The sequence below is a fragment of the Dendrobates tinctorius genome, unplaced genomic scaffold (assembly GCF_039654945.1).
Source record: "Dendrobates tinctorius isolate UK_male_01 unplaced genomic scaffold, ASM3965494v1 ptg000233l, whole genome shotgun sequence".
NCBI classification, from domain to species: domain Eukaryota; kingdom Metazoa; phylum Chordata; class Amphibia; order Anura; family Dendrobatidae; genus Dendrobates; species Dendrobates tinctorius.
The window spans coordinates 2,473,264-2,498,501 of NW_027361900.1; the positions used below are offsets into that span (position 1 = coordinate 2,473,264).

Here is a 25,238-nt window from a genome sequence, read left to right on the forward strand (position 1 = left end):
CCATTGCTCTGGTGGAATGCGCCCTGATGTTCCCTGGAGGATCTTCGTTTTTTGCGGAGTAGGCTAAACGAATGGCCTCTCTGATCCACCGGGAAATGGTGCTCTTCGTGACTCCATACCCCTTCTTACAGCCCTGAAATGAAACAAATAGGGCCCTGCTCTGCCTCCAACTGTTGGACCTCTCAATATATTTTAGGACAGCTCTTTTGACGTCCAGAGTATGGAACTTCTGCTCTTCCGGAGTAGAGGGATTTTTATAGAAGGTTGGGAGGAGTATCTCCTGAGATCTATGATATTTTGTTGCCACTTTTGGCAGGTAGGCAGGGTCAGGTTTTAATACTAATCTGTCTTGGTATTCTTGGAAAAAAGGTGGATCTATTGACAAGGCCTGAATATCACCCACTCTTCTAGCTGAGGTCAGTGATACTAAGAGGGCCATTTTAAGTGCTAAGTATTTAAAGGGTATTGTGTCGATCGGCTCAAAGGGGTCTACCGTTAGGGCGTCTAAGACCAGATTTAGATCCCATGTAGGGACGGAGGGTATGTGGATTGGGGCTATTCGTTCACATGCTGTAATGAAACGAGTTATCCACTTGTTGCCCGCTATATTATGGCCATATAGTGCTCCTAATGCCGATATTTGTACTCTCAGTGTATTTACTGCTAAGCCTAAGTGTTTCCCCTTCTGCAGAAATTCCAAGATTGGGATTATCGGAACTTCTGTTGTATGAGGTACTGTATGGAATTGAAGAAATTTTTTCCATATTCTAGTATAAATCTGGGTCGTGGACTGTTTTCTACTTTGTAGTAGTGTAGCAATTAAGGACTCCGAGAATCCTCTTGTCCTCAATAACTGCCTCTCAAATTCCACGCCATCAAGTGCAAGCTGAGCACTTGAGGGTGGAAAAAGGGGCCCTGGGAGAGTAGATTGGCAGTCGGAAGGATCCAAGGATCTGTTATCGACATAATCTGCAGCCACGAAAACCACGGTCTTTTTGGCCAGAACGGTGCTATTAAGATTATTCTGGCTTTGTCATCTCTGATCTTCCGAATTACTTGAGGTAGGAGGATCAATGGAGGGAACGCATACGCTAGGTTGAAATTCCATGGAGCTAGAAAGGCGTCCAGTATGTTTGGGTGATCTGACGGAGATAGGGAGGCAAAGGTTTTTATCTGCCTGTTCTCCCTTGTGGTGAAAAGATCCACCTCGGGTTGTCCCCATGCGGCTACTATGTCCCTGAAGACCTTCCGATTGAGGCACCACTCTCCTTGTCGTAGAGTGTGACGGCTTAGGAAGTCTGCCTTTTGATTGCTCTCGCCTCTTATATGAAGGGCCGAGAGGGACAAAAATTAGTTTTCTGCTAAGTTTAAAATTTTTGCCGCTGAAGACATCAGAGTCTCTGATCGAGTTCCTCCTTGTCTGTTTATATATGCCACTGTGGTGGTATTGTCCGACAGGATCCTTACATGCTTCTGTTGGAGCTGCGGAAGGAAGTTGTATAGAGCATAGAACACTGCAGTCAGTTCTTTTAAATTAGATGAGTAATCACATTCCTCTTTACTCCACCTTCCCTGATAAAACCCATTCTCCATGTGGGCTCCCCAGCCCTGGGGACTGGCATCGGTGGTTACAATACAGGATGGAACTATAACCCATGGGACTCCTGAACATAAATGGTCATCGTCTAACCACCACTCTAGGGAAGTCAAGACTTCTTGTGACAGGGTTATTTTGCTCTGTAAATGACCACTATGTCGTTTATCCTCCTGGAGGATTTGGTGTTGTAGTGTACGGACATGGTACTGGGCCCACCGGACTGCCGGGGTGCAAGAATTTAGTGATCCTAATAGTGACATTGCTCCTCTTAAGGATACACGTGGTTTAACTATAGCTGCTTGTATTTTTTGTTTTATGAGGATGATTTTTACCTGGGGTAGTAGACATCTCTGGGTCAAGGAATCTAGTTGAAATCCTAGAAAAGTCTGGAGAGATTGCGGATCGAGTCTGGACTTTTGGATATTGATGATCCAGCCAAGGCTCTGAAAAGAGGAGACTGCGTCAGTCACGCGTTCAGTACATTGTTTGACTGAATTCCCAATTACTAGGAAGTCGTCTAGATATGGTACAATTAGTGTGTCCTTTTGGCGAAGGTAGGCCATCACTTCTGCCATCACCTTGGTAAATATTCTTGGTGCCGTGGAAAGCCCGAAGGGCATGGCCGCGTATTGGAAATGACGAATCCTGCCCTCGACTTCCACTGCGACTCTTAGGTATTTCTGGAATCTGTTGTGTATAGGGAGATGATAATAAGCATCTTTTAAATCAATCCCTGCCATTACGCAATTTGGAAAAAGAAGCTTTATAGTGGATCTAATCGATTCCATTTTGAACTTATAATTTTTTATAAATGAATTTAGCTTCTTTAAATTAATAATGGTTCTAAATGTACCGTCTGGTTTAGACACCAAAAACAAGGGAGAGTAAAAGCCTCTACCCTGTTGTTCCTCAGGGACGTCAACTAAAACTTTTTTAGCTAGCAGGACTCGAATCTCGTCTTCGAGAGCCTTTTGCTGAAGTGAGGAATTAAGGCGAGTTATAACAAAGAACTCATAGGGGATTCGAAGGAATTCAATCTTTATTCCTTCCTTGATTATATTCAAAATCCATGGGTTTGACGTAATTTGTTCCCATTTGGTAAAAAAAAATTTTAATCTGCCCCCAACCGGTGGGTCTAAACTTTTAATTTTTCTCTCTCCTATATGTTGGCCCTCTGAAGATGGTACCCTTCTGCTTTTCGTCTTTCGTGGCCCATCTCGTTCTGTCCGATTGTCTTCTTCTCCCGAATGGCCGTCTTTTAAAGGTTTTCCTATAAAACGGAATGGGAGAATCACTGAAGGCCTTTTTTCTTTCTTTTGCCTTGGCGAGAATTTCGTCTAAGGCTTTTCCGAAGAGGAACTCACCCTCGCATGGGGTTGCACTAATTTTGGATTTTGACTGTGCATCCCCTTTCCAGCTTTTTATCCAAAGCGCGCGTCTGGCGTTATTCACCAGGGCTGCCGACCTTGCTGCCAGTCTTAGGGTGTCCGCTGAAGCGTCTGCCATAAAGGCAGCTGCCCCTCTTATCAACGGGATGGCTGCACGCAGTTTCTCTCTTGACACTCTTTGCTCAATCTGCTGGTCTAATTGATCTAGCCATACCAGCATTGACCTAGCAGTACATGTGCTGGCTATTGCGGGTTTGAATACCCCGGTGGTGGACTCCCAGGACCTTTTGAGCGAAGATTCAGCCTTTCGGTCCAATGGGTCTGCTAACAATCCTGCGTCCTCGACCGGGATCGAGGTTTGTTTGGAAGTGGAGGATATGACAGCGTCCACTTTTGGTATTTTAGACCATTTTAATAGATCTTCATCAGTGAACGGGTACTTCCGTTTTGAAGCGGATGGGAGAAAACCCCTCTGGTCGTGTTTTTCCCATTCCCTTTTGATGAGATCTTTAATTGCCGGTATTACTGGAAATGGTCTCCTCTTTTTTTCTGCCAATCCCGCAAACATAATGTCCTGCGCGGTCTGGGCTCCCCTTTCCTCTTCACACCCCATAGTGTTTCTAACCGCTTTTACCAGGTTATCTACGCTGTCCAGAGGAAAACATGCGCGTCCTTCCGCCTCCGAGGATGATGATGAGGACGTGGATGCGGAGTCTGAGTTTAAATCCTGTTCTTCCTCTGACTCTGAACTAACAATAACCTGTTTTCTATGACTGGACTCTGCGGGAGTGCTGGCGCGGTTGATGGCTTGTATTTCCTCCCTAATTATGGCTCGGATATCCTGAGAAGATATCGTCGACCCCTGCCTGGTCTCTTTAATGCATTGTTTGCAGAGCTTTTTGGGGTAGGAGTCAGGGAGAGGCTCTGAACATAATGCGCATTCTTTATGTTTTGTTTTTCCTTTTTTCTTTGACTAAAACGGGAGGTCAAAGGTAAAGAGGGGGGGGGGGAGGGGGGGGGGAGGAGAGGAGGTTAGCTTAATAGGTAGAGCATATGCTTTGCACACTCACCCAGTGAAGCTTAATACCGGTTCAGATGGCTGAGACGGTTTGGATCGGGTTTCTGCTGCCTCGCTCCTGCGGGCAGTCTCCGTCCTGGCGCTGCGGTCCCTGGTGGAGTTGCCCCCAGCTGAATCCCCTGCTGGGGTCTGCGACTCTGCGGGGGACGACATGTTCCAACGTTGCAGCGCTGCAGCGCTGTTTTATCTGTATCCATATCGTAGCCCCGGAAGTCGCCAGTCACAGGGCGCATGCGCCGCGTCATCGCCATCTTACCCCGGAAGTTCAACCATTACTTCCGGGGTATAGGAGCGTCGGGCGCCGGCCTGCTCCCGCGCCACCGCAATAAACACACGCGGCTCGCGCGCACATGGCCTCACCATCCACGCTATACCCCCACCGATGGGGATGGGGGGGGAGGATCTCCCGGATGCCAGACCGGCGCGCTCCCTGGTAAGACCGGGCGGCCCTCCCCGGACCCGGCCATTACCATTATGCCACCAGACGAGGGGGGAGCCGTCAAACGGAGTCTCCCCCGACGCTGCCTCCGGACCGCAGCCCCTGCCGTTCCCGAAGAGACCGCACAGGCGGATGCATGGCCCAGGTAAGATCCTGCAGGATCCTGCTCCATTTGGAACAGGAAACCAAAAACTGAGGAGGAAAGGCGGACCGCCCCTTTTATCTTTCCTGTAGGGTTTCCTGTTCCAAATGGGCGGATCCGATACCTCCAGTGGGTGCTGTCGTGGCGAAGAGTAAAAACAATGTCAGAATCACCAGGATCCATGGAAGCGTTCCAGAGTTATGACCTCATAAAGGGACAGTGGTCAGAATTGTAAAAATTGGCCCGGGCATTAACGTGCAAACCACCCTTGGGAGTAAAGGGGTTAATGGCTAACTGAAAAGATGGTAACACATTGCAAGCTTTCCAGACTACTCAGGTCTCTTCAGGCATAGAATAATACAAAATCTGAAGAATCACATAGCACAGACATAATGCAATAGGTAAGACAAATGACGTGAAGTAGAACTATCATTATGGGGGAGGGATAAACAGTGGTGGCCATAAATATTGGAACAGTTCATAGATTAGGAGTGTGAAAGTTTTATTGTCCCCTGATAGGGGTCTGGTTCTGTGTTGTGATGCCCCACAATGTCTGAGGAGAAAATTCCTTAATTGATATTAGACATGAATCCATGCGACACATTCATTCCTGCATTGAGAGTGTCAAAGACTGTCATGAGTTTATACTCCCAGATCCTTCTGTTTCTCTGAGATTTGAAGTTACCTTTTTCATACAAGTAATTTCATGTCCATGGTGCTGTGATCAGGGCTACAAAAATGTTTTGCCACAGGTAGATCTATTCTTTTTTCTCTTATTGTGTAGTTGTGAGAATTCATCCTTGTTCTAAGCTTTTGCCCTGTCTCTCCCACATACAGACCCCCCAGTTGGACAGTTGGTACAAATAATTAAGTACACCACTCTTAATTCTTTGACGCCCCCGGAAGAAGCAGGCGGCGAAACGCGCGTCGGGGTGAGGGGACGCTGGATCACACTTGTAATTAGAGGTAATATTACTTTTTCATTCCTTGTGCTCTGTGCATATCGGCATATTTATGATCAGGATTCTTGACGTTCTCATTGTGTCCATGTTATTTTACACGGTTATAGTATATATGCCTTTAGCCTCTGAGTGGTTTCCCTTATACCCTTAGGGGAGGGATATTTTGGATATCATTGATCTTGTTCAGACATTGTATATGGGTTCTGACTGTATGGAATAAATATTATAATTATTGATATAAGAATTGATATGTACTGTCATGTGATTGGTTCATACATGTCAGTCTTACATTGTCTCCTCATGATTACTTAAGTGTGTACGGTGTCCCCTATTACGGCATTATGCTTTTGTCACTTTTAGAATTTTTGAATAAAATGAATTTTTAATATTATTGGGATTTCTTCCTTGTTCCATGTTTATATTGATGGGATTTGTGATACGGATTTGCGTGATTTGCCCTTTTGGATTAGGTTTTGGGACATTGTAGTTATTCTATTTGTACACTTAACAAGTGTCCCTCATTTAGTATTTACATAAAGGGTAAGAATGGAGATGAGAACAAGTAGCATTACTTGATTAAACTATTTGCATAGTTTTTCCCTCTCTGCTTTAGAAGTCAACAAACTGGCTCCATAACACAATGCATAATTAGCATATCAGCAAACATCACTAGTGATCAAGGATAAGCGCACAATAAAAGTCAATATTACCGACTTACAAACAAAAGTCTGTTTTCTTGACCAACTAGAAATTAAACACTTAAAATTAAGGCCAACATACAGATAACATTCTATTATTCTTTATTTGCTATAAATAGTTGTCTGGTTAATTAAGGAACACTGCTGGATGTCTTCACAATGGCAAAAGTAAAAAAAAAAAAAAAAAAAAGTTTATAAAAATATTAAAAAAGTAAAAAAAAATATGAAAGTTCAAATTCCCCTTTTGCCCCATTTAAAATAAAACAATAAAAAATACATATTTGGTATTGCTGCATTCAGAATCACCCGATCTATCAACATAAAAAAAGAATTAACCCGATCACTAAATGGCGTAATGAGATAAAACGTAAAAAATGCCAGAATTAAGTTTTTTTGGTCGCCACACTATTACATTAAAATACAATAACAGGCGATCAGAAGATTGTATCTGCACCAAAATGGTATCATTAAAAACGTCCGCTCGGGCCACAAAAAATAAGTCTTCACCCAACCCAAGATCATGAAAAATGAAGATGCGACGGGTATCGGAAAATGGCGCAATTCTTTCATACTTTACCTAATTAAGATGAGTTAATTTTACTGATAAATGTTTGTTTTTGGTCGTTTATTTTCTGTTGGTATTTGGTTTATTCTATAAAACTCCCATATAATATATCATTCTTGAACACACGCCACGCGCATCATGTTTTTGTACAATTTGTGAATAATATATATAGGTTCTCCTCGTCTGAGTTATTTTTGATGGCCCACAAAATACGATTTTCCTGTAACTCATTTCTCACACTCTAGGTATAATAATGACTTTTCCCCGTGTGGGATTTTTGATGTTTGAAAACGTTGTCGGTACCTGCTTTCTGGGGTCTCTTGAGGTTTTTATGTCATGTGAGCCCTGTGCCCAATCAGCGCTGACATCACTGTCCCCACCTTCGGACAAATCAAGCATCATGAGGCCGTCAGAGAGCAGTCGCAGCCCTGGCTTCCTGCTGATGTTCAGACCAAAGGAAGGAGCAGTGAAGCTGCCGCTGATTGGGTGCAGGGCTCGTGTGATGTGAGAACCTCACATTAGCCCCGGGACCGTGAGTCTCAACACCACTGAAGTGGAGCCGGCCCGCCAGTGGAGTGTGTTTTTATTTTAATGAGGTCAAACGTGAGGAATGAGTTCACTGAGAAAAAAAAAAAGATATATATACTGTATTTTTTGGACTATAAAACACACCTAGGTTTAGAGGAAATTAGGAAAAAAAATTGAAGCAAAAATTGTGGTTAATTCTGTACTTAATATCCCCTATCCTGGTATATATGGTCCCCTCATCCCTACCCTGGTATACATAGATCCCTCATCCCTATACTAGTATGCATGGCCCCATCCTTATCCTGGTTTGCAGGGCTCCCATCATGTCGTAGTATGCATGGCCCTCATCCTTATCCTGGTATGCAGCGTCCCCATTTTGTCCTAGTATGCAGGGTCCCATCCCTATTCTGGCATGATTGGCCCCATCCCGCTCCTGGTATGCATGGCCCCCATCCTTATCCTGGTATGCAGGGCACCATCACTATTCGGGTATGACTGGCCCCCCATTCCAGTCCTGGTATGCATAGCCCAATCCTTATAATTGGCCCCATCACAAAACATTAAAAAAAAGCATTACACTTACCTACCCGGCGCTCCCTTGCTGAATCCTGCTCTGATACCAGCAACTGCTTTATGCTTGTAAGCAGCACATGGCAGGGACATAATGCGTTGCTCACAAGCAGAGCACAGCTGCCAGAGTACTCGCCTTTAAAACTATATCAACATTATGAACATAAAAAAGGCTTCTCCCCTATGTGATGTCTCTAATGTTTATTAACAGTTGATTTCCAAGTAAAATATTTCCCACATTAAGAAAATGAAAACGGCTTCTCCTCTGTGTGACTGCTCTGATGTCTAACAAGAAGCGCTTTCCGGTTAAAATATTTCCCACAATCTGAACAGGAAAAAGGCTTCTCCCCTGTGTGAGTTCTATGGTGTATATCAAGATTACATTTCTGGTTAAAACATTTCCCACATTCTGAACAGGAAAAAGGCTTCTCTCCTGTGTGAGTTCTTTGGTGTATATCAAGATTACATTTCTGGTTAAAACATTTCCCACATTCTGAACATAAAAAAGGCTTCTCCCCTGTGTGAGTTCTCTGGTGACTAACAAGATGCCATTTCTGGTTAAAACATTTCCCACATTCTGAACAGGAAAAAGGCTTCTCCCCTGTGTGAGTTCTCTGGTGAATAAGAAAAAGTTTTTTTTTGTGAAAACATTTCCCACATTCTGAACATGAAAAAGGTTTCTCCCCTGTGTGAGTTCTATGGTGAGCAACAAGCAGTGATTTACGTGCAAAATATTTCCCACATTCTGAACATGAAAATGACTTCTTTGCTTTAGGAGAAGTTTGTTTTTTAATGCCTCTTTTGTGACTTTGATTTTTCTTAGTAGTCAGTAATGAATCAGAAGATGGGACCTGTTTCATAGGACCAGATGACAGATCTTTGCTGTGAATGGATGATGATATATCTGGAGTAATAGCAATCACTTCAGTTGTATCTTGTAGGATCTCAAGATCATCAGATTTCAAAATTGAAGATGTCAGCTGTCCCTCTGATCTCCTGTTATAGTCATCTGCTAAAATAAAAAAACAATTATTTTTAATAAAATATCCTTGAGTTTTATATCTTTGAACATTTCTACTTGAACTGTCCATAAAAATGGCAAGCTATGTAAAAAACTTTAATTATTTACCAAGACAATGAGAGTTCACAGTCTAATAGAAAATCTTGTTGGATGAGCCAGTAGTGTGCGGTGTTCAACTGTTGGTTCATTCTGCCTCCCAAATATCGAATAAAAAGAAACCAATCAATGTTATGTAGGCGAAAATAATACCAATTCTCATCTCACAAAAACAAGTCCCCACTCAGGTCCATCATCTGTCAATGGAAAAACAGAGGTTCCCGCACTATTAGTGACTCAAAGACTGTTGAAAAGCAACAAGGTTTCCATAAGCCAATCCTGCAAAATCCGCTCTCACTTCGGAGTCTTGCAGTGTGCGCAAACAACATTTAGGATCCCTGTATTTAGCAATATTATAGTGAGAAGAATCCACTTAATTTGTGGTGTGTGTCTCCTGGAGCACAATCTGGGCACTATGTGCTGGGTAATAAAATGGCAAATGTGTAATTTTCACTCCAACATCCACTGCGTGTTAATTTCCGGAAAGGGGCTGTGGAGTCAAAATATTCACTCCTCCTACACACGTGGTCAAAATTGTTGGTACCCCTCGTTTAATGACAGAAAAACCCACAATGGTCACAGAAATAACTTTAATCTGACAAAAGTAGAAATAAATCAAAAATCTATGAAAATGAGCAGATGAAAGTCTGACATTGCTTTTCAGCCAGGCTTCCACAGAATTTTTTAAAAATTAAAACTCATGAAACCACCATGGTTACTTACCGGTAGCCGTTTTTTCCGGAACCCATGACAGCACCACATGAGAGAGGGATCCGCCCCGCCAGGACAGGAACCTACTGAAACATAAGGGGCGGCACCTCTCCCCCGCTTCAGTTGGATTACAGAGCACTTGAGAGGACTTCCCGGTTAGTTACATATTTATCCAACACCACATCACACAAATACACCCGACTATTGTGCACACCCAAACGGTGAAAAGGGGGGGGAATATACGGGTGCTGTCATGGGTTACGGAAAAACCGGCTACCGGTAAGTAACCATGGTGGTTTTCCCTTCACCCATGACAGCACCACATGAGAGATTCTGGAGACTTCGAACACCTTAGGGAGGGACCACCGCTTGCAGCACCCTTCTACCAAAGGTCAAGTCAGCCGAGGAGGATAGATTTAGTCTATAGTGTCTAAAGAAAGTTGAGGGTGAGGCCCAGGTAGCGGCCTTACAAATTTGATCTATTGACACCTCTGCTTTCTCAGCCCAGGAGGTCGCCACGGCTCTGGTGGAATGAGCCTTGATGCCGTCAGGAACCGGGACGCCACTAGCTGAATAGGCTACACTAATGGCCTCCCTAATCCATCGGGCAATAGTCCCTTTTGACACTCCATAACCTTTCCTAGCACCCTGGAAGGCTACAAATAGGGACTGGGACCTCCTCCACTGGCTGGTTATAGACATATACTCTACTAGGGTTCTTTTAACGTCTAGGCTATGAAATTTCTCCTCCCCTGGGTTTTTCGGATTCTCGCAAAAGGAAGGGAGGACAATTTCTTGATTTCGGTGAAAGTTAGTTACTACTTTCGGCAAGTAAGCAGGGTCTGTTCTCATCACCACCCTATCCTGGTATATCTGGGTATATGGTGGGTTGACTGAAAGGGCCTGCAGGTCACTAACTCTACGTGCCGACGTTAGAGCTACCAAAATGATGGTTTTTAGGGTGAGATTTTTAGTTGAAATCTGCTGTATGGGTTTAAACGGCTCCTTCGTAAGGGATTCCAGTACCAGATTTAGATCCCATGGAGCTATTTTCGGTAAGGAAACTGGCCTAGATCTGTGGCAAGATTTTATGAACCTGGCTACCCATCTGTCTGCTGCTATGTTGCAATTGTATAATGCACCCAGCGCTGAAACCTGTACCTTTAGGGTATTAACCGCCAGGCCTAGCTGTAAGCCTGCCTGCATGAACTCCAAGATGGACTTGATTGGGGGTTCTTGACCTAACGGTTTTCCCAGGAATTGAAGGAATTTCTTCCACGTCCTGCCATATATGTTGGTTGTTATTGGTTTCCTACTTTTCATTAGAGTAGTCACCAACCCCGGGGAAAACCCTTTATCTCTCAAAAGCGCCCTCTCAAATTCCACACCGTCAGATGGAGCCCCTTGACTTGTTTGTGGAATATCGGCCCCTGAGCTAATAAATCTGGAATTTCTGGCAGTACCCACGGGTCCGAGAGAGACATCCTTTGTAGTAGTGAAAACCACGGTCTTTTTGGCCAGAACGGGGCTATGAGGATTACTCTGGCTTGCTCGTCTCTTATCTTTCTTACCACTGCCGGGATTAACGCTATCGGGGGAAAGGCGTAGCTTAGTTTGAACCGCCACGGGATTTGTAGAGCGTCTACTGCCCACGGGTTTTCCCTTGGGTTTAATGAGCAGAACCTTCTCACTTGCCGGTTGTTTTTGGTAGCAAAGAGGTCGATCACTGGTTGCCCCCATACCTGTACTATCCTCTGGAATATTATACGATTTAAGACCCACTCTCCCTGTTTTAATTTGTTGCGGCTTAGAAAGTCGGCTTGAACATTTTCTGTCCCTCTGATGTGTAGGGCTGTTAGGGAGGTTAGATGTTGTTCTGCTTTGAGGAAGATTCTTTTGGCTTCGTCCATTAGGGAGTTTGACCTTGTCCCTCCCTGGTGGTTGACATACGCCACTGCCACCCTGTTGTCTGACATAATCCGGACGTTTTGACCCTGAAACATGGGGATAAATGCCTCTAGGGCTTTGTTTATCGCTCTTAACTCTCTTAAGTTGGAGGAAGCCTTCTGCTCTATGTGACCCCAGGACCCTTGGGCCATATGTTCTCTCAGGTGTGCCCCCCATCCCGAGGAGCTTGCGTCCGTCAATATTACATCAGACACGGGCCTGTGCCACAACGTTCCTCCTGCTAAATTTGTGCCGTCTAGCCACCAAGTGAGAGAGTTTTCCCCCTTTCGGAAAGTTCCAGCTTCCCCTCTAAACGCCCTTTCAATCGTCTCTGGGCTGACAAGATTTCCGCCTGCAGTTGCCGGGTATGAAACTGTGCCCAGTTGACCGCCGGGATACAGGCTGTTAGCGTGCCCAACAGGGACATTGCCCTTCTTAGGGTCATGTGAGGATGCTGTATTGCCGTAAGGGTCATTTCTCTCACCTTCTCTAGTTTTTTCTCTGGCAAGAGACAAACTTGACGGTCGGAGTCCAAGACGAAACCTAGAAATGTTTGTTTCCTTAGGGGTTGGAGTTTTGATTTTTTTAAGTTTACCATCCAACCCAGTTTTTGCAGGGTCTCCGTTATTTTCTCTACCTGATGTGCGCAGTGATGTTCTGAATTGCCAATGACCAAAAAATCGTCCAAGTAAGGCACCATAATCACATTGTGGATTCGAAGGAAAGCTGTCATTTCCGCTATTACTTTTGTAAAAATCCTTGGCGCTATGGAGATGCCGAACGGAAGAGCTGTAAATTGAAAATGCCTGAGGTCGCCCTGGATGTATAGGGCTACCCTCAGGTATTTCTGGTATTCTTGGTGCATCGGGATATGGTAATAGGCATCCTTCAAATCTATTACGGCCATGAAGCAGTTGTGGTGTAACAGCTTTATGGCCGAAGTCACTGATTCCATTTTGAATGTTTGGTTCGTAATCCATTGATTGAGGCGCCTGAGATTTATTATCGTTCTGAAGGAAAGGTCGGGTTTTTTTATTAGGAAGAGGGGAGAATAGAACCCCCTTCTCTCTTGGTCTTTTGGGACCTCTATCAGAACTTGTTTCTCCAACAGTCCTAAGATTTCTGTTTCTAAGGCTGATTGCTCTTCTGGTTTCTTCCTGACGGGGGTCACCACAAATGAAGCTCTTGGATGCTGGAAGAAGGGGATTTTTAGGCCTTTCTTTATAATGTTCAAAATCCAATTGTTGGCCGATATTTTCTCCCATTCTTGGAAAAAGAGCCTCAATCTTCCCCCCACAGGAGGGCTGGTGTCATTGCGGGGATTTTTTGGCGGTTGAGGTAGTTCCCCCAAACATGAATCCTGGTTCTTTTTTCCTCTTGTCGTCCCACCTTTTCCGCTCTCCCGGGGGATGGCCTCGATTGAACCTTCCCCTCCGAAAGGGCGGTCTCCTTTGATCACCCATGTATCTGGGGAAGCCCTTCTTTTTATCACCGGCTTTTTCCAGGATGTCATCCAGGTTTTTTCCAAACAGGAACTGCCCATCACATGGTAACGAACATAATTTCGCCTTAGATTGAATGTCCCCAGGGCAGCCTTTGAGCCATAACGCCCGTCTTGCGGCGTTCGATAGCCCCGCTGCTCTTGCCGTTAACCTCATCGAGTCGGCGGAGGTGTCAGCCAAGAAGGCGGCAGCTCTGTGTAGCAGGTACATTTCTCCTAATATTTTCTCCCTTGGTACTTTGGAGACTAATTTCTCTTCGAGTTGTTGCAGCCAGACCATTAATGACCGGGCTGTGCAGGTGCCGGCTATTGCTGGTTTCAGACCCCCTGCCGCTGCCTCCCAAGTGTGCCTTAGGTATGAGTCCGCTTTTTTATCCAAGGGATCTCTCAAAACCACTGAATCCTCCAGGGGCAGGGCCGACTTCTTGGAAGACCTAGACACTGCTGCGTCAATCTTTGGGACCTTGTCCCAGACGTCCGTGTCTTTAGCCTCGAAGGGGTATCTGCGCTTTGAAGAGGAGGGAAGGCTACCTGACTTCTCCGGTTTCTTCCACTCTCTCTCGATTAGGGCTTGAACCTTGTCATTGACCGGAAAGGTACGCTTTTTCCTTTCTTGCAGGCCGCCAAACATTACATCCTCCAGTGATCTCTCTACTTTCTCCTCTTGCAGGCCCATAGTGGACCTGATGGCTTTAAGGAGAGTGTCCGTATCTTCTACGGGAAAGCAAGGTCTGCCCCCCGTATCACTGTCTGAGGATGAAGATGACCCCTGCTCAACTTGATACTCCGAAGAGGAGGAGCCTGATGAGGAACTCGGGGAGGCTTTCCTACTCTTCTTTTTTAATAATTTTTTAAGTGAGCCCTGTACCTCAGATTTTATTATCGATCTGAGGTTTGTTGCCAGGTTCGGCACCTCTTCAGCCATAGTCCGCTGAATACAGCTGACACATAAGTCCTTTGGGTAGTCTTTTGCTAAAGGGCTGTGGCATATGGCACATTCTCTATTTTTCTTTTTACTTATGGCTTTTTTGGCTCCCTAAGAAAAACAAAAAAGACATAGGAAGGCCTATTATAATACTGCCTAACTTTCACGGAGATCACTCACCACCCAGGAAAGACTGATACCGGGCTCTGGGGCTGCGAAGGAGCGTGCGCCCTGCGCTCTTTTGACCTCGAGGAATCCCTCGATTGGTGACTTGGACGGCTGCTGCTTTTGCCGCTCGAGCGGCTCTTGCGACCAGAAGCTTGCGATGGGGGCAGGGACAATGGGGACGGTGAGCGATCCTCCTGAGACGCCATTGTCACCCCTGCAGCCGCTTCTGCTCCTTCTTTTAACAGTGAGTGAGCCCCACATTACCCCTCCCCCCCGCTACCGCCAGCCGCTCCTGGCCGGCGTCGCGCCCGGCGCCATGACTGTCGCGTCCTGATGACGTCAGCGGTCGCGCTCCCAGAATCCTCTGCGCCGCTGACGTCAGACGCCGGTCCCCGCCCCCGGCTTCCCCTGCATGCAGGCGAAGGACGGGCGCGCGGAGGGGGAGGGCGGCACGAGGAGGACCTCCGAAGGGAGGACATCAGGACGTGCCCGCACGAACCCGGGGCCCGAATCAGGCAACACCCCGGGGACTGCGCTACCAGCTGCCGACGGCCGGCGTTGCAGGTAAGTCAGCCCTGCAATCCTTACACGCCGGGACGGCCCTGGGTCTTTCATTCTGACAGGCACCGCCGCTGTCAGAGGGATTCCTTTCCAGGACAGGAACCCAACTGAAGCGGGGGAGAGGTGCCGCCCCTTATGTTTCAGTAGGTTCCTGTCCTGGCGGGGCGGATCCCTCTCTCATGTGGTGCTGTCATGGGTGAAGGGAAAATAGGCCTTAACGTAATCGGTTCATGACCGCCAATGGTAGATAATCGCCAGCGCTAGCAGGGCTTTGTGCAGCGCAGTCGTTTGTCTACGGTCGGCAGTTTTGTGCTCATCGGGACCCCACGTACCTTATAACTAGGGGATTCCACCGCAAAATGCTTCCTGTGACCCCCTACCTCATTGAGACCTGATCGGTACAGGTCCTTATGACGTCAGTGTCACACCAGCCAATGAGACAAATCACTAGGAAAGTTTGTTGTAGCAGCGAACTTTTCCTGGCAATCTGCCCCATAAAAACGCTGTTTCTTCTCAGATCTCCTGTCAGTGAGAGATTAGAGGAGAAACAGTGTTACAAGTGCTGCTGCCAACAGCTGTGTCAGTCAGCGATTGTGCTATAAAGTAACAATACAGATAAGACAGGTTAGGGTTAGGCTAAAGAATTAGGTTTTTCTCAATTGTTTCCCCAATAATTTGGTCACGTCATAGTTTTCTATTTCCGGAAAAAAAAATAAATAAAATGGCCCGTCAGTATTATAGTGCAGAGGAGGCTTATGCACTTTTATGTTCTGACAGTGAAGAAAGTGCAGTGTCAGATGGCGATGTGGATTTCGAGGGCTTTAGTAGCAGCGACAGTGATAGTTCAGAAATGAGCAGTGATTCTGGTCCATCCTCACACACAAGGACCAGTACAACAAGAAGGACAAATAGCGCTTCTGGAGAAATGTCTCCAACTCAGGGAACAATGCCCAGTACTAGCGCTGTCCCTAGTGCTCGGGAATTGGCGCACACCAATGTCCAAGGGGCTTTGCTTCTTGATGAAATATTTCCAAGATGGGAGGCTTCAGATTCAGCTACTCCATTCATCCCTAATTTTAATGCCATTCCTGGTATAAATGTGGAGGTGGAAAATTTTGGAACAATTAATTTTTTAATTTGTTTCTGACAGATAGCTTGCTAGAGCATATTGTCCTACAAATTTATATGTGTCCCAATTCATCAGCCAGAATCCACGATCCTATTATGCTAGGTCAAATTTATGGACACCAACTAATGTCCTAGAAAGTAAAACATTTTTAGGACTTACATTCAATATGGAGCTTGTTTAAAAAAATGAGCATTCAGTCCTATTGGTCCAACTGCCCTGTTCAAGCCACCCCTATGTTATTTCCATTGATGAGTCCATTATAAAATTCAAAAGGAAGACTGCATCTTAAGCAATTTATTCCTTCTAAGAGGGCAAGGTTCGGCATAAAGCTCTATAAAATGTGTGAGAGTTCAACCGGATACACATCAGCTTTTCACAATTATGACAGCAACCTGAACCCACCAGGATGCCCTACTTATCTGGGGACTGTCAGGGTCCTGACAGCGCCAGCGTACAGCCTCCACTAAGCAGGGACTCACCCGCACCGTAGGGACCCCTGGGGACAAGAACAGCCGGAAAATAAAGATGAACAGGACCTGAATGTAGAAGTTTAGCAAGCCGGCATAGGACCTATGGTCATGTGAACGGCCATGTGACTGCAAGGGGGCAGGGCTTAGTGTCCTGCTTTCAGAGGAGGTAGAAAACTCAGAGTCAGGCAAAGCGGGGGTCAAGCACAATACAGGCAAGCGAGGTACCTGAGGGATAAACAGACGGAAGGTCAGACAAAGCCAAAGGTCATACACAAGATATCAGTACAGTACCAGGGATGAGACAGAACGGACAGTCAGGGCCAAGCAGAGATCAAAACCAAACAGACGTAGAAGGTACCAGGCAGAATCCAAAGCGATATCCAGAGAACAGACCGAGTCATACACAGAGAATCAAGTAACCAGAACACAGCACTAACACACTCAGGGGTCACCACACAATGCCAAGGGCGAAAGTATAACTGACGGGGGATGGGAGCTTCCTGAGGCTATAAGAAGCCTCCCCAGAACCAATGAGAGGCCACCATAATAGGTCCCAGGTGTGCAGGTGAGAGTCTGCACTGCGATAAGAACATTAACCCCAGAAGTGCCGGTCACCCAGCACTGGTATCATGACAGTAACCCCCTCTCAACGGGGGGGCCTCTGGACCCCCAGGCTTGCCCGGGTACCTAGCATGGAAAGCCCGAACCAGACGATCCGCATGCATCAACCGGGCCGGCACCCAGGACCTGTCCTCCGGCCCATACCCCTTCCAATGAACTAGGTACTGTACTGACCGCCGTACCAATCTAGAATCTACGATGTGACCAATCTCATATTCCACATGTCCCTCAACCGAAACCGGAGGAGCAGCGGACTCGGATTCTCCCCGGACTGCTTCAAACGGCTTCAGTAGAGATCTATGGAAGACATTAGGGATCTTGAAAGAGGGTGGAAGGCACAGCCTGTACGCTACTGGGTTGATTTTTTCCACAATCTTGTACAGGCCAATGAATTTGGGGCCCAACTTGGCTGACGGAATCTTTAACTTAATGTTTCGCGTGGAGAGCCAAACTTTCTCTCCCACCTGAACCATGGGACCAGGTGTTCGTTTCCTGTCCGTGAAAAACTTATACCTGCCTTGAGACCTAGATATACGCTGCTGGACTTCTGCCCATGTATCTTTTAACCGCTGAACAGAGTTCACAGCCCCGGGGCACCCCGAATCCAGACGAGAAAACTCACCAAAATGAGGACTGAACCCATAGTTGATCAAGAAACGGGACATACCAGTGGATTGACTCACCCGACTATTGAAGGCAAATTCAGCCAACGGCAGTATATCACACCAGTCATTCTGTCTAGCAGAAGTCAGACATCTGAGGATCTGTTCCAGAGACTGATTAGTGCGTTACGTCTGACCATTACTCTCAGGATGGTATGCAGACGAAAAGGACAGAGATATCCCTAATTTTTTGCAGAAAGCATGCCAAAACTTAGCCACAAACTGCACACCACGATCAGGCACCACATTCAGGGGTACCCCATGCAAGCGGACCACATGCTGCACAAACAATCTGGATAAGATCTCAGCAGAAGGTAATGCGGACAGGGGTATAAAATGAGCATGCTTTGAAAATCTGTCCACCACTACCCATACCACCGTATTACCCCTGGAAGAGGGAAGATTGGTAATAAAATCCATGGACAGATGGGTCCACGGTCTTTCGGGAGCTTCCAAGAGCATCAGCTCCCCCGCCGGCCGGCTATGGGAGCTTTTAGAACTAGCGCAGACCCCACAACCAGAAATGAATTTCTTTATATCAGAACCCAGAGTAGGCCACCAGAAGACCCTAGCCACCACCAGTCGTGTGGCTGATATACCAGGGTGAGCACACAACTTGGATTCGTGGAACTCTTGCAAGAGTTTAAGGCGAAGTTGCTCTAGGACAAACAACTTGCCCCCTGGCTTGGCCGCAGGAGCCAGCGACTGGGCCCCCTCAATTCCCCGTTCCAATTCAGAGAAGATCCCTGCTAACACCACCCCAGGGTGAAGAATGGAGGACGATGGCTCAGGGACAGACACAGGGTGAAAACTATGAGATAAGGCGTCAGCCTTGACATTCTTTAACCCTGGATGGAATGTAATAGTAAACTGGAAACGAGAAAAAAAAAGTGACCAACGGGCCTGTCTGGGCGTTAATCTTTTAGCAGACTCGATGTAAGACAAATTTTTGTTATCAGTGATCACAGTAACCGGGTGACTGGCCCCCTCCAAAAAGTGCCTCCATTCCTCAAACGCCAACTTAACCGCAAGAAGCTCTCTATTGCCTACATCATAATTTCTTTCAGCAGCAGAGAACTTCCTGGAAAAGAAGGCACATGGCCTGAGTTTGGTTAGAGTGGCAGGCCCTTGGGACAACACCGCTCCCACCCCCACCTCGGAGGCGTCTACCTCCACAAATGGCTTGGAAGGATCTGGCTGTACAAAGACAGGAGCAGACATAAAACATTTTTTCAGCGTCGCAAAGGCCTCTTTTGCGAGTGAGGACCAATTTCTCACATCCGCACCTTTGCATGTTAGATCTGTGAGAGGTTTGACCACTTGCGAAAACCCCCGGATAAATTTGCGGTAATAACTGGCAAACCCCAAGAAGCGCTGAAGACCCTTAAGATCTTGGGGTTGCACCCAATCCGCAATGGCCTGCACCTTCTTGGGGTCCATGCGAAAACCCTCACTGGATACAATTAATCCCAAAAAAGACAATTCTTGCACACAGAATACACATTTCTCCAATTTGGCATACAGATGATTTTCTCTCAGTCTTTGGAGAACAGATCGTACATGTTCCAAATGAGAATGCTTGTCGGAGGAGTATATCAAAATATCATCTAAGTAGATAACGACAAAACGACCAATGAGATCTAAGAATACCACGTTGATGAAATTCTGAAATATGGCGGGGGCGTTGGTAAGACCAAACGGCATGACTAAATCTTCAAATAGTCCCTCGGTCGTGAGGAACGCGGTTTTCCATTCATCCCCCTCTCGGACCCTTATCAAATTATATGCCCCCGAAGATCCAGTTTAGAAAACCACTTTTCCCCTGATAGTTGGTTACATAAGTCGGGAATCAACGGAAGGGGGTACGTATTCCATACAGTAATCTGATTAAGCTCCCGGAAGTCGAGACAGGGACGTAACCTGCCATCTTTTTTCTTTACAAAAAAGAAACCTGCCGCCACAGGTGAGACTGAAGGACGTATGTGTCCTTTGCGCAGACTTTCAGCAATGTACTCCTTTATAGCCAAGGCTCAGGACCGGACAAATTAAACAGACGGGCTTTAGGTAATTTAGCCCCCGGGACCAGCTCAATAGCGCAGTCAAAGGGTCTATGTGGCGGTAACGGCTCGGCCTCGCTTTCGGAGAATACATCTTCGAAGTCCTTCAGGCATCCCAGAATACCTTTCAGCTCGACAGATGATACAGACACAGATTTAACAGGTTCAACCAGCAGTGCGGATTTATCACATAACTTAAAATCATTAAACCCCCATTGAACAATCTCCCCCGTTTTCCAGTTAATAACTGGGTTATGGTGTTGTAACCAGGGCATGCCCAACACCAACCCTGCAGGTAGATTGTCCAGCACAAAACAACTTAGGTTTTCCACATGAGTAGCGCCCACTCTGAGCGAAAACAAGTCAGACATAAAGAGAATTCCCTCCTTAGTGAGGGGAGAGGAGTCAATGGCCATCACCTTGATCGGAACCTTGAGCCTAACTGTCCCTATCTTGCAGTGTGTGACCAATTGGGAGTCAATGAGATTAGTCGATGACCCGCAGTCCACGAAGGCTGTAGAGGAAAAAGAACTACCGTCCACAAACAGTTCCAGAGGCAGTAACACTTTAGAAAACGAGGAAAAGGGTACCTGAGGGTCTGAGTAGTCTCCCTGTTGACTACCTAGACCTAGTTGTTTCCCGCTGACCGGGTTGAAGATGGGCAATCAGGACACTCCCTTTTCCAATGTCCCGTTTTACCGCAGTAAAAGCATAACTGCTTGTCCTTCCGGCGTTTCCTCTCTGTATCCTTCAGGGAGAGGGCGCCTACATCCATGAGCTCAGGGGCAGTCTCTTTTCCACTGGGGAACAATGGAGTCTCCACCTGCATCACCCCTCTGGCCCACAGCCTGCGGTCCATCCAGACAGCCTGGGTCATGGCGTCCTCGAGAGAGTTAGGTGGGGGATGTAATGCCAAGGCATCCTGCAGCCGCTCGGACAAGCCTCTGCGAAAGAGTCCTCGGAGTGCGGCGTCGTTCCAAGAGACCTCTGCGGCCCAGCGGCAGAATTCAGTACAAAACCACTCAGCTGAGTGTTTCCCCTGACAGACACTCATCACCATGTCCTCTGCCAATCGCACTCGGTCAGGCTCAACATAAATGTGCCCGAGGGCCTCAAAAAATGCATTCACAGACACTCTCTCAGGGGCAGTGGGAGAAAGGGAGAAATCCCAAGCTTGTGGGGACCATTTTAACAGAGACATAACAACCCCAACCTTCTGACTTTCGTCCCCAGAGGAACGTGGTCTCAAACTAAAAAAAAGTTTGCACCCCTCCATGAAGACCCTGAACTCCTTTTTGTTTCCAGAAAAAAAGTCAGGCAGTTTAACAGGTGGTTCTGGGGACACCAAAGCAACATCACTCGCTCCAGCCCCCAGAGACCCAGCAGCTAAAGCCCCCCGCACTGTCTCAGAAACCTGCTGCTGAGAACGAGCCAGAGCTTGCTGCTCCAGAGATAAACTCTGAAACATCTGACTCAGACTTTTCATCTTGTCATATGGGAGCCATAACTCTCTGCATAAAAAACCCCCCAAAAACTTAATGGTCAGTTATAATGTCAGGGTCCTGACAGCGCCGGCGTACAGCCTCCGCTAAGCAGGGACTCACCCACACCGTAGGGACCCCTGGGGATAAGAACAGCTGGAAAATAAAGATGCACAGGACCTGAATCTAGAAGTTTAGCAAGCCGGCATAGGACCTATGGTCATGTGACTGCAAGGGGGCAGGGCTTAGTGTCCTGCTTTCAGAGGAGGTAGAAAACTCAGAGTCAGGCAAAGCGGGGGTCAAGCACAATACAGGCAAGCGAGGTACCTGAGGGATAAACAGACGGAAGGTCAGACAAAGCCAAAGGTCATACACAAGATATCAGTACAGTACCAGGGATGAGACAGAACGGACAGTCAGAGCCAAGCAGAGATCAAAACCAAACAGACGTAGAAAGTACCAGGCAGAATCCAAAGCGATATCCAGAGAACAGACCGAGTCGTACACAGAGAATCAAGCAACCAGAACACAACACTAACACACTCAGGGGTCACCACACAATGCCAAGGGCGAAAGTATAACTGACGGGGGATGGGAGCTTCCTGAGGCTATAAGGAGCCTCGCCAGAACCAATGAGAGGCCACCATAATAGGTCCCAGGTGTGCAGGTGAAAGTCTGCACTGAGATCAGAACATTAACCCCAGAAGTGCCGGTCATCCAGCACTGGTATCATGACATGGACATCTGGAAAAATGGTTTGGGAGATGATAACTCCATTTTTACAAAAAGGCTACAATCTGTATGTTGACAACTACTACACCAGCATACCCCTATTTAAAAGTCTGGTTGAACATAACATAGGGGCTTGTGGGACCATTCGCAAGAACCATCAGGGGTTTCCACAATCATTGGTCAAAGAAAAGTTCTGAAAGGGGCAGTCAGGGGCTTTACACAATGGAGAGCTGCTTGTCCTTAAGTATAAGGATAAAGATATTTTTATCCTGAGCTCGATCCACACAGATGCCACAAGGGCCACTGCAGACCAACAGGGATCCACTACTCCAAAACCTGTGTCTGTCACTGACTACAACAAATATATGGGGTGTGGACCTTGCAGATCAGGTTCTACAGCCATACCAGGTATCAAGAAAATCATATATCTGGTATAAAAGTTAGTCATGTATTTGTTTCAGGTGGCCACATATAATTCTTTTGTGTTATACAAAAAGCCGGAAATGCAGATACTTTCCTTGATTATCAGGAAAAGGTCACTGAAAATCTTGTTTTTGACAATTTTGCCCCCACCAATCCTTTAGAATCTGAAGATGTGAGAAGACTCACTGAGCGACATTTTATTGCACTCATCCCAGTAACTGAAACAAGAAAGATCCCCCAGAGAAGATGTCGTGTATGTTCCTATAGGGGAATGAGGCATGATCCCCGCTATTATTACCCACAATGCCCATCATTGCCAGCCTTATGCCTCCATGACGGCTTTACAATCTTCCACACAGAACCACGTTGTTGAACTGTTTTGACATTCAAGTATTTGGTTTATTTAGTGACAGACACATTTGAGTAGAGCTGACTTAACAATTTCCGGGGGTAGGTAGGGGAGGTCTCCAGAGACACAAGCTGGGCACAATATATTGGGCACTACAATGACATTTTTGCAATTTTTGCTATAAAACTTCTACTACGAGTTTCTGGAAATCATCCATGTAGTGAAAATGGTCACTATACCCATAGATGAATTCCCAGAGGGGTGTCATTTCCAAAATGGGGTCACTTCAGGGAGGATTCTCTTGTTCTGGCACTTAGCGGCTCTCCAAAGTGCCATAAAAGCAGAATCCCCCCTGAAGTGACCCCATTTTGGAAATGACACCCTTCTGGGAATTCATCTCTGGGTGTAGTGACCATTTACCTATCTACCTATTTTCCAATGTAATATCTGGGGTTAAAAAAACATTTTAGTCGTATTATTGAAAAAATGACTAAGTATGGAATGGACAAGGCAACTGTTAGGTGGATTCATAACTGGCTTAGTGATCGGACCCAAAGAGTGGTCGTAAATGGCTGCACATCCAGTTGGAAGAATGTCTCAAGTGGGGTACCACAGGGCTCTGTCCTGGGCCCTGTATTGTTCAACATCTTTATCAACGATTTAGATGAAGGAATTGAGGGTAAACTGATTAAATTTGCTGATGACACAAAGCTAGGAGGGATAGCTAATAAGGTTGCAGGATTTGGGAATGTTTAGTTTGCAAAAGAGAAGACTGAGAGGAGACTTAATAGCTGTCTACAAATATCTAAAGGGCTGTCACATTGTAGAAGGATCAACTTTATTCTCATTTGCACAAGGAAAGACTAGAAGCAATGGGATGAAACTGAATGGGAAGAGACACAGATTAGATATTAGAAAAAACTTTTTGACAGTTAGAGTGATCAATGAGTGGAACAGGCTGACACGAGAAGTGGTGAGTTCTCCTTCAATGGAAGTCTTCAAACAGAGGCTGGACAGACATCTGACTGGGATGATTTAGCGAATCCTGCTTTGAGCAGGGGGTTGGACCAGATGGCCCAGGAGGTCCCTTCCAACTCTACGATTCTATGATTCTATGAAATGTACCATATTATTCGGACTATAAGACGCACTTTTTCCCAAATATTTTTTGGGGAAAATAGGGGTGTGTCTTATAGTAGGAATATACTTACAAATGATGCAGCGGCGCTCTGTGCTGCGTGGAGGGCTCCGCCAGCATTTTGTCAAAGCCCAGAGGCCCCTGCAGCTCCATTGCTGCGATGCGGTGGTCTCCAGAAAAATGGCCGCTGTGGGCGGCTCATGCTCAAATTCAGATCTCGCCCCAAGATCTCGTTGCCGAGATCTGAATCTGAGCATGCACCGCCCCCAGCTGCCATTTTCCCAGAAGCCACCGCATCGCAGCAATGGAGCTGCAGAGGCCTCCGCTTTGACAAAATGGCGCCGCCGCCCCAGCACAGAGTGCTGCCACTGTCGCAGGTAGAGCGCTGCCGCACCAGCATAGAGCGCTGCCGCCACCCCAGCACAGAGCACCGCTGCCGCACCAGCCTGGGATGGGATTTTCCGGAGGCCACTGCACCAGCATAGACCACCGAACAACCTCTGTGATCACTCTTGCACCTGTGCTGATCCCCCCCGGTAAGCTGAATTCAGACTGTAAGACGGACCCCCATTTGGCACTTTTTTCCCCTATTCTCGTTTTGAAAATTTGGGGTGCATCTTATGGTCCGAAAAATACAGTAATTTTTTCTTCACTGCCCAATGGTATAATTTTCTATGGAACAGCGGTGGGGTCAGTATGCTCACTGCACCACTAGAAGAATTCATTCAGGGAAGTATTTGGTAAAATGCAGTCACTTTTGGGGGCTTATGCTGTTCTGGCACCTCAGGGGCTCTGACAATGTGACATGTCACCCACAAACACTTCCAGCAAAATCTGCTCTCCAATATGGCGCTCACTCCCTTCCGAGCTCTGCCATGCACCCAAACAGTGGATTACCCCCACATATGGGGTGTCAGAATACTCAGGACAAATTGCAAAACAACTTTTTGGGTGCAATTTCTCCTGTTACCCTTTGGAAAAAACATTTGAGGTTGAAAAGTTAATTTTTTGTCGAAAAAATATGATTTTTTATTTTCACAACTCTATGTAACTAACTTCTGTGAAGCACTTGGGGATTCAAAGTGCCCATCACACATCTAGATAAGTTCCTTGGGGGGTTTAGTTTCCAAAATGGGGTCACTTCACTGTTTAGACACGTCATTGTCTCTGACAATGTGACGTCACCCACAAACAATTCCAATATGGCGCTCCTTCCCTTTCAAGCTCTGCCATGCGACCAAACAGTGGTTTCCCTTTTTATTTCCACGGCTCTACATTA

The 25,238-nt window shown here is 46.4% G+C and overlaps 1 protein-coding gene and 1 pseudogene across 1 annotated transcript in view; one reads left to right on the forward strand and one right to left on the reverse strand.

The window, feature by feature from the left end:
- The window catches only part of LOC141060265 (uncharacterized), a 48,034-nt pseudogene extending 36,499 nt beyond the window's left edge, over positions 1–11,535 (reverse strand).
- A 3,592-nt stretch (positions 11,536–15,127) lies between these two features.
- LOC141060266 (uncharacterized) overlaps positions 15,128–25,238 on the forward strand; it is a 30,205-nt gene continuing 20,094 nt past the window's right edge. Inside the window, exon 1 of the mRNA XM_073556489.1 lies at positions 15,128–15,140. Within this exon, the coding sequence (XP_073412590.1) occupies positions 15,128–15,140 (13 nt within the window). The remainder of the gene's footprint in view (positions 15,141–25,238) is intronic.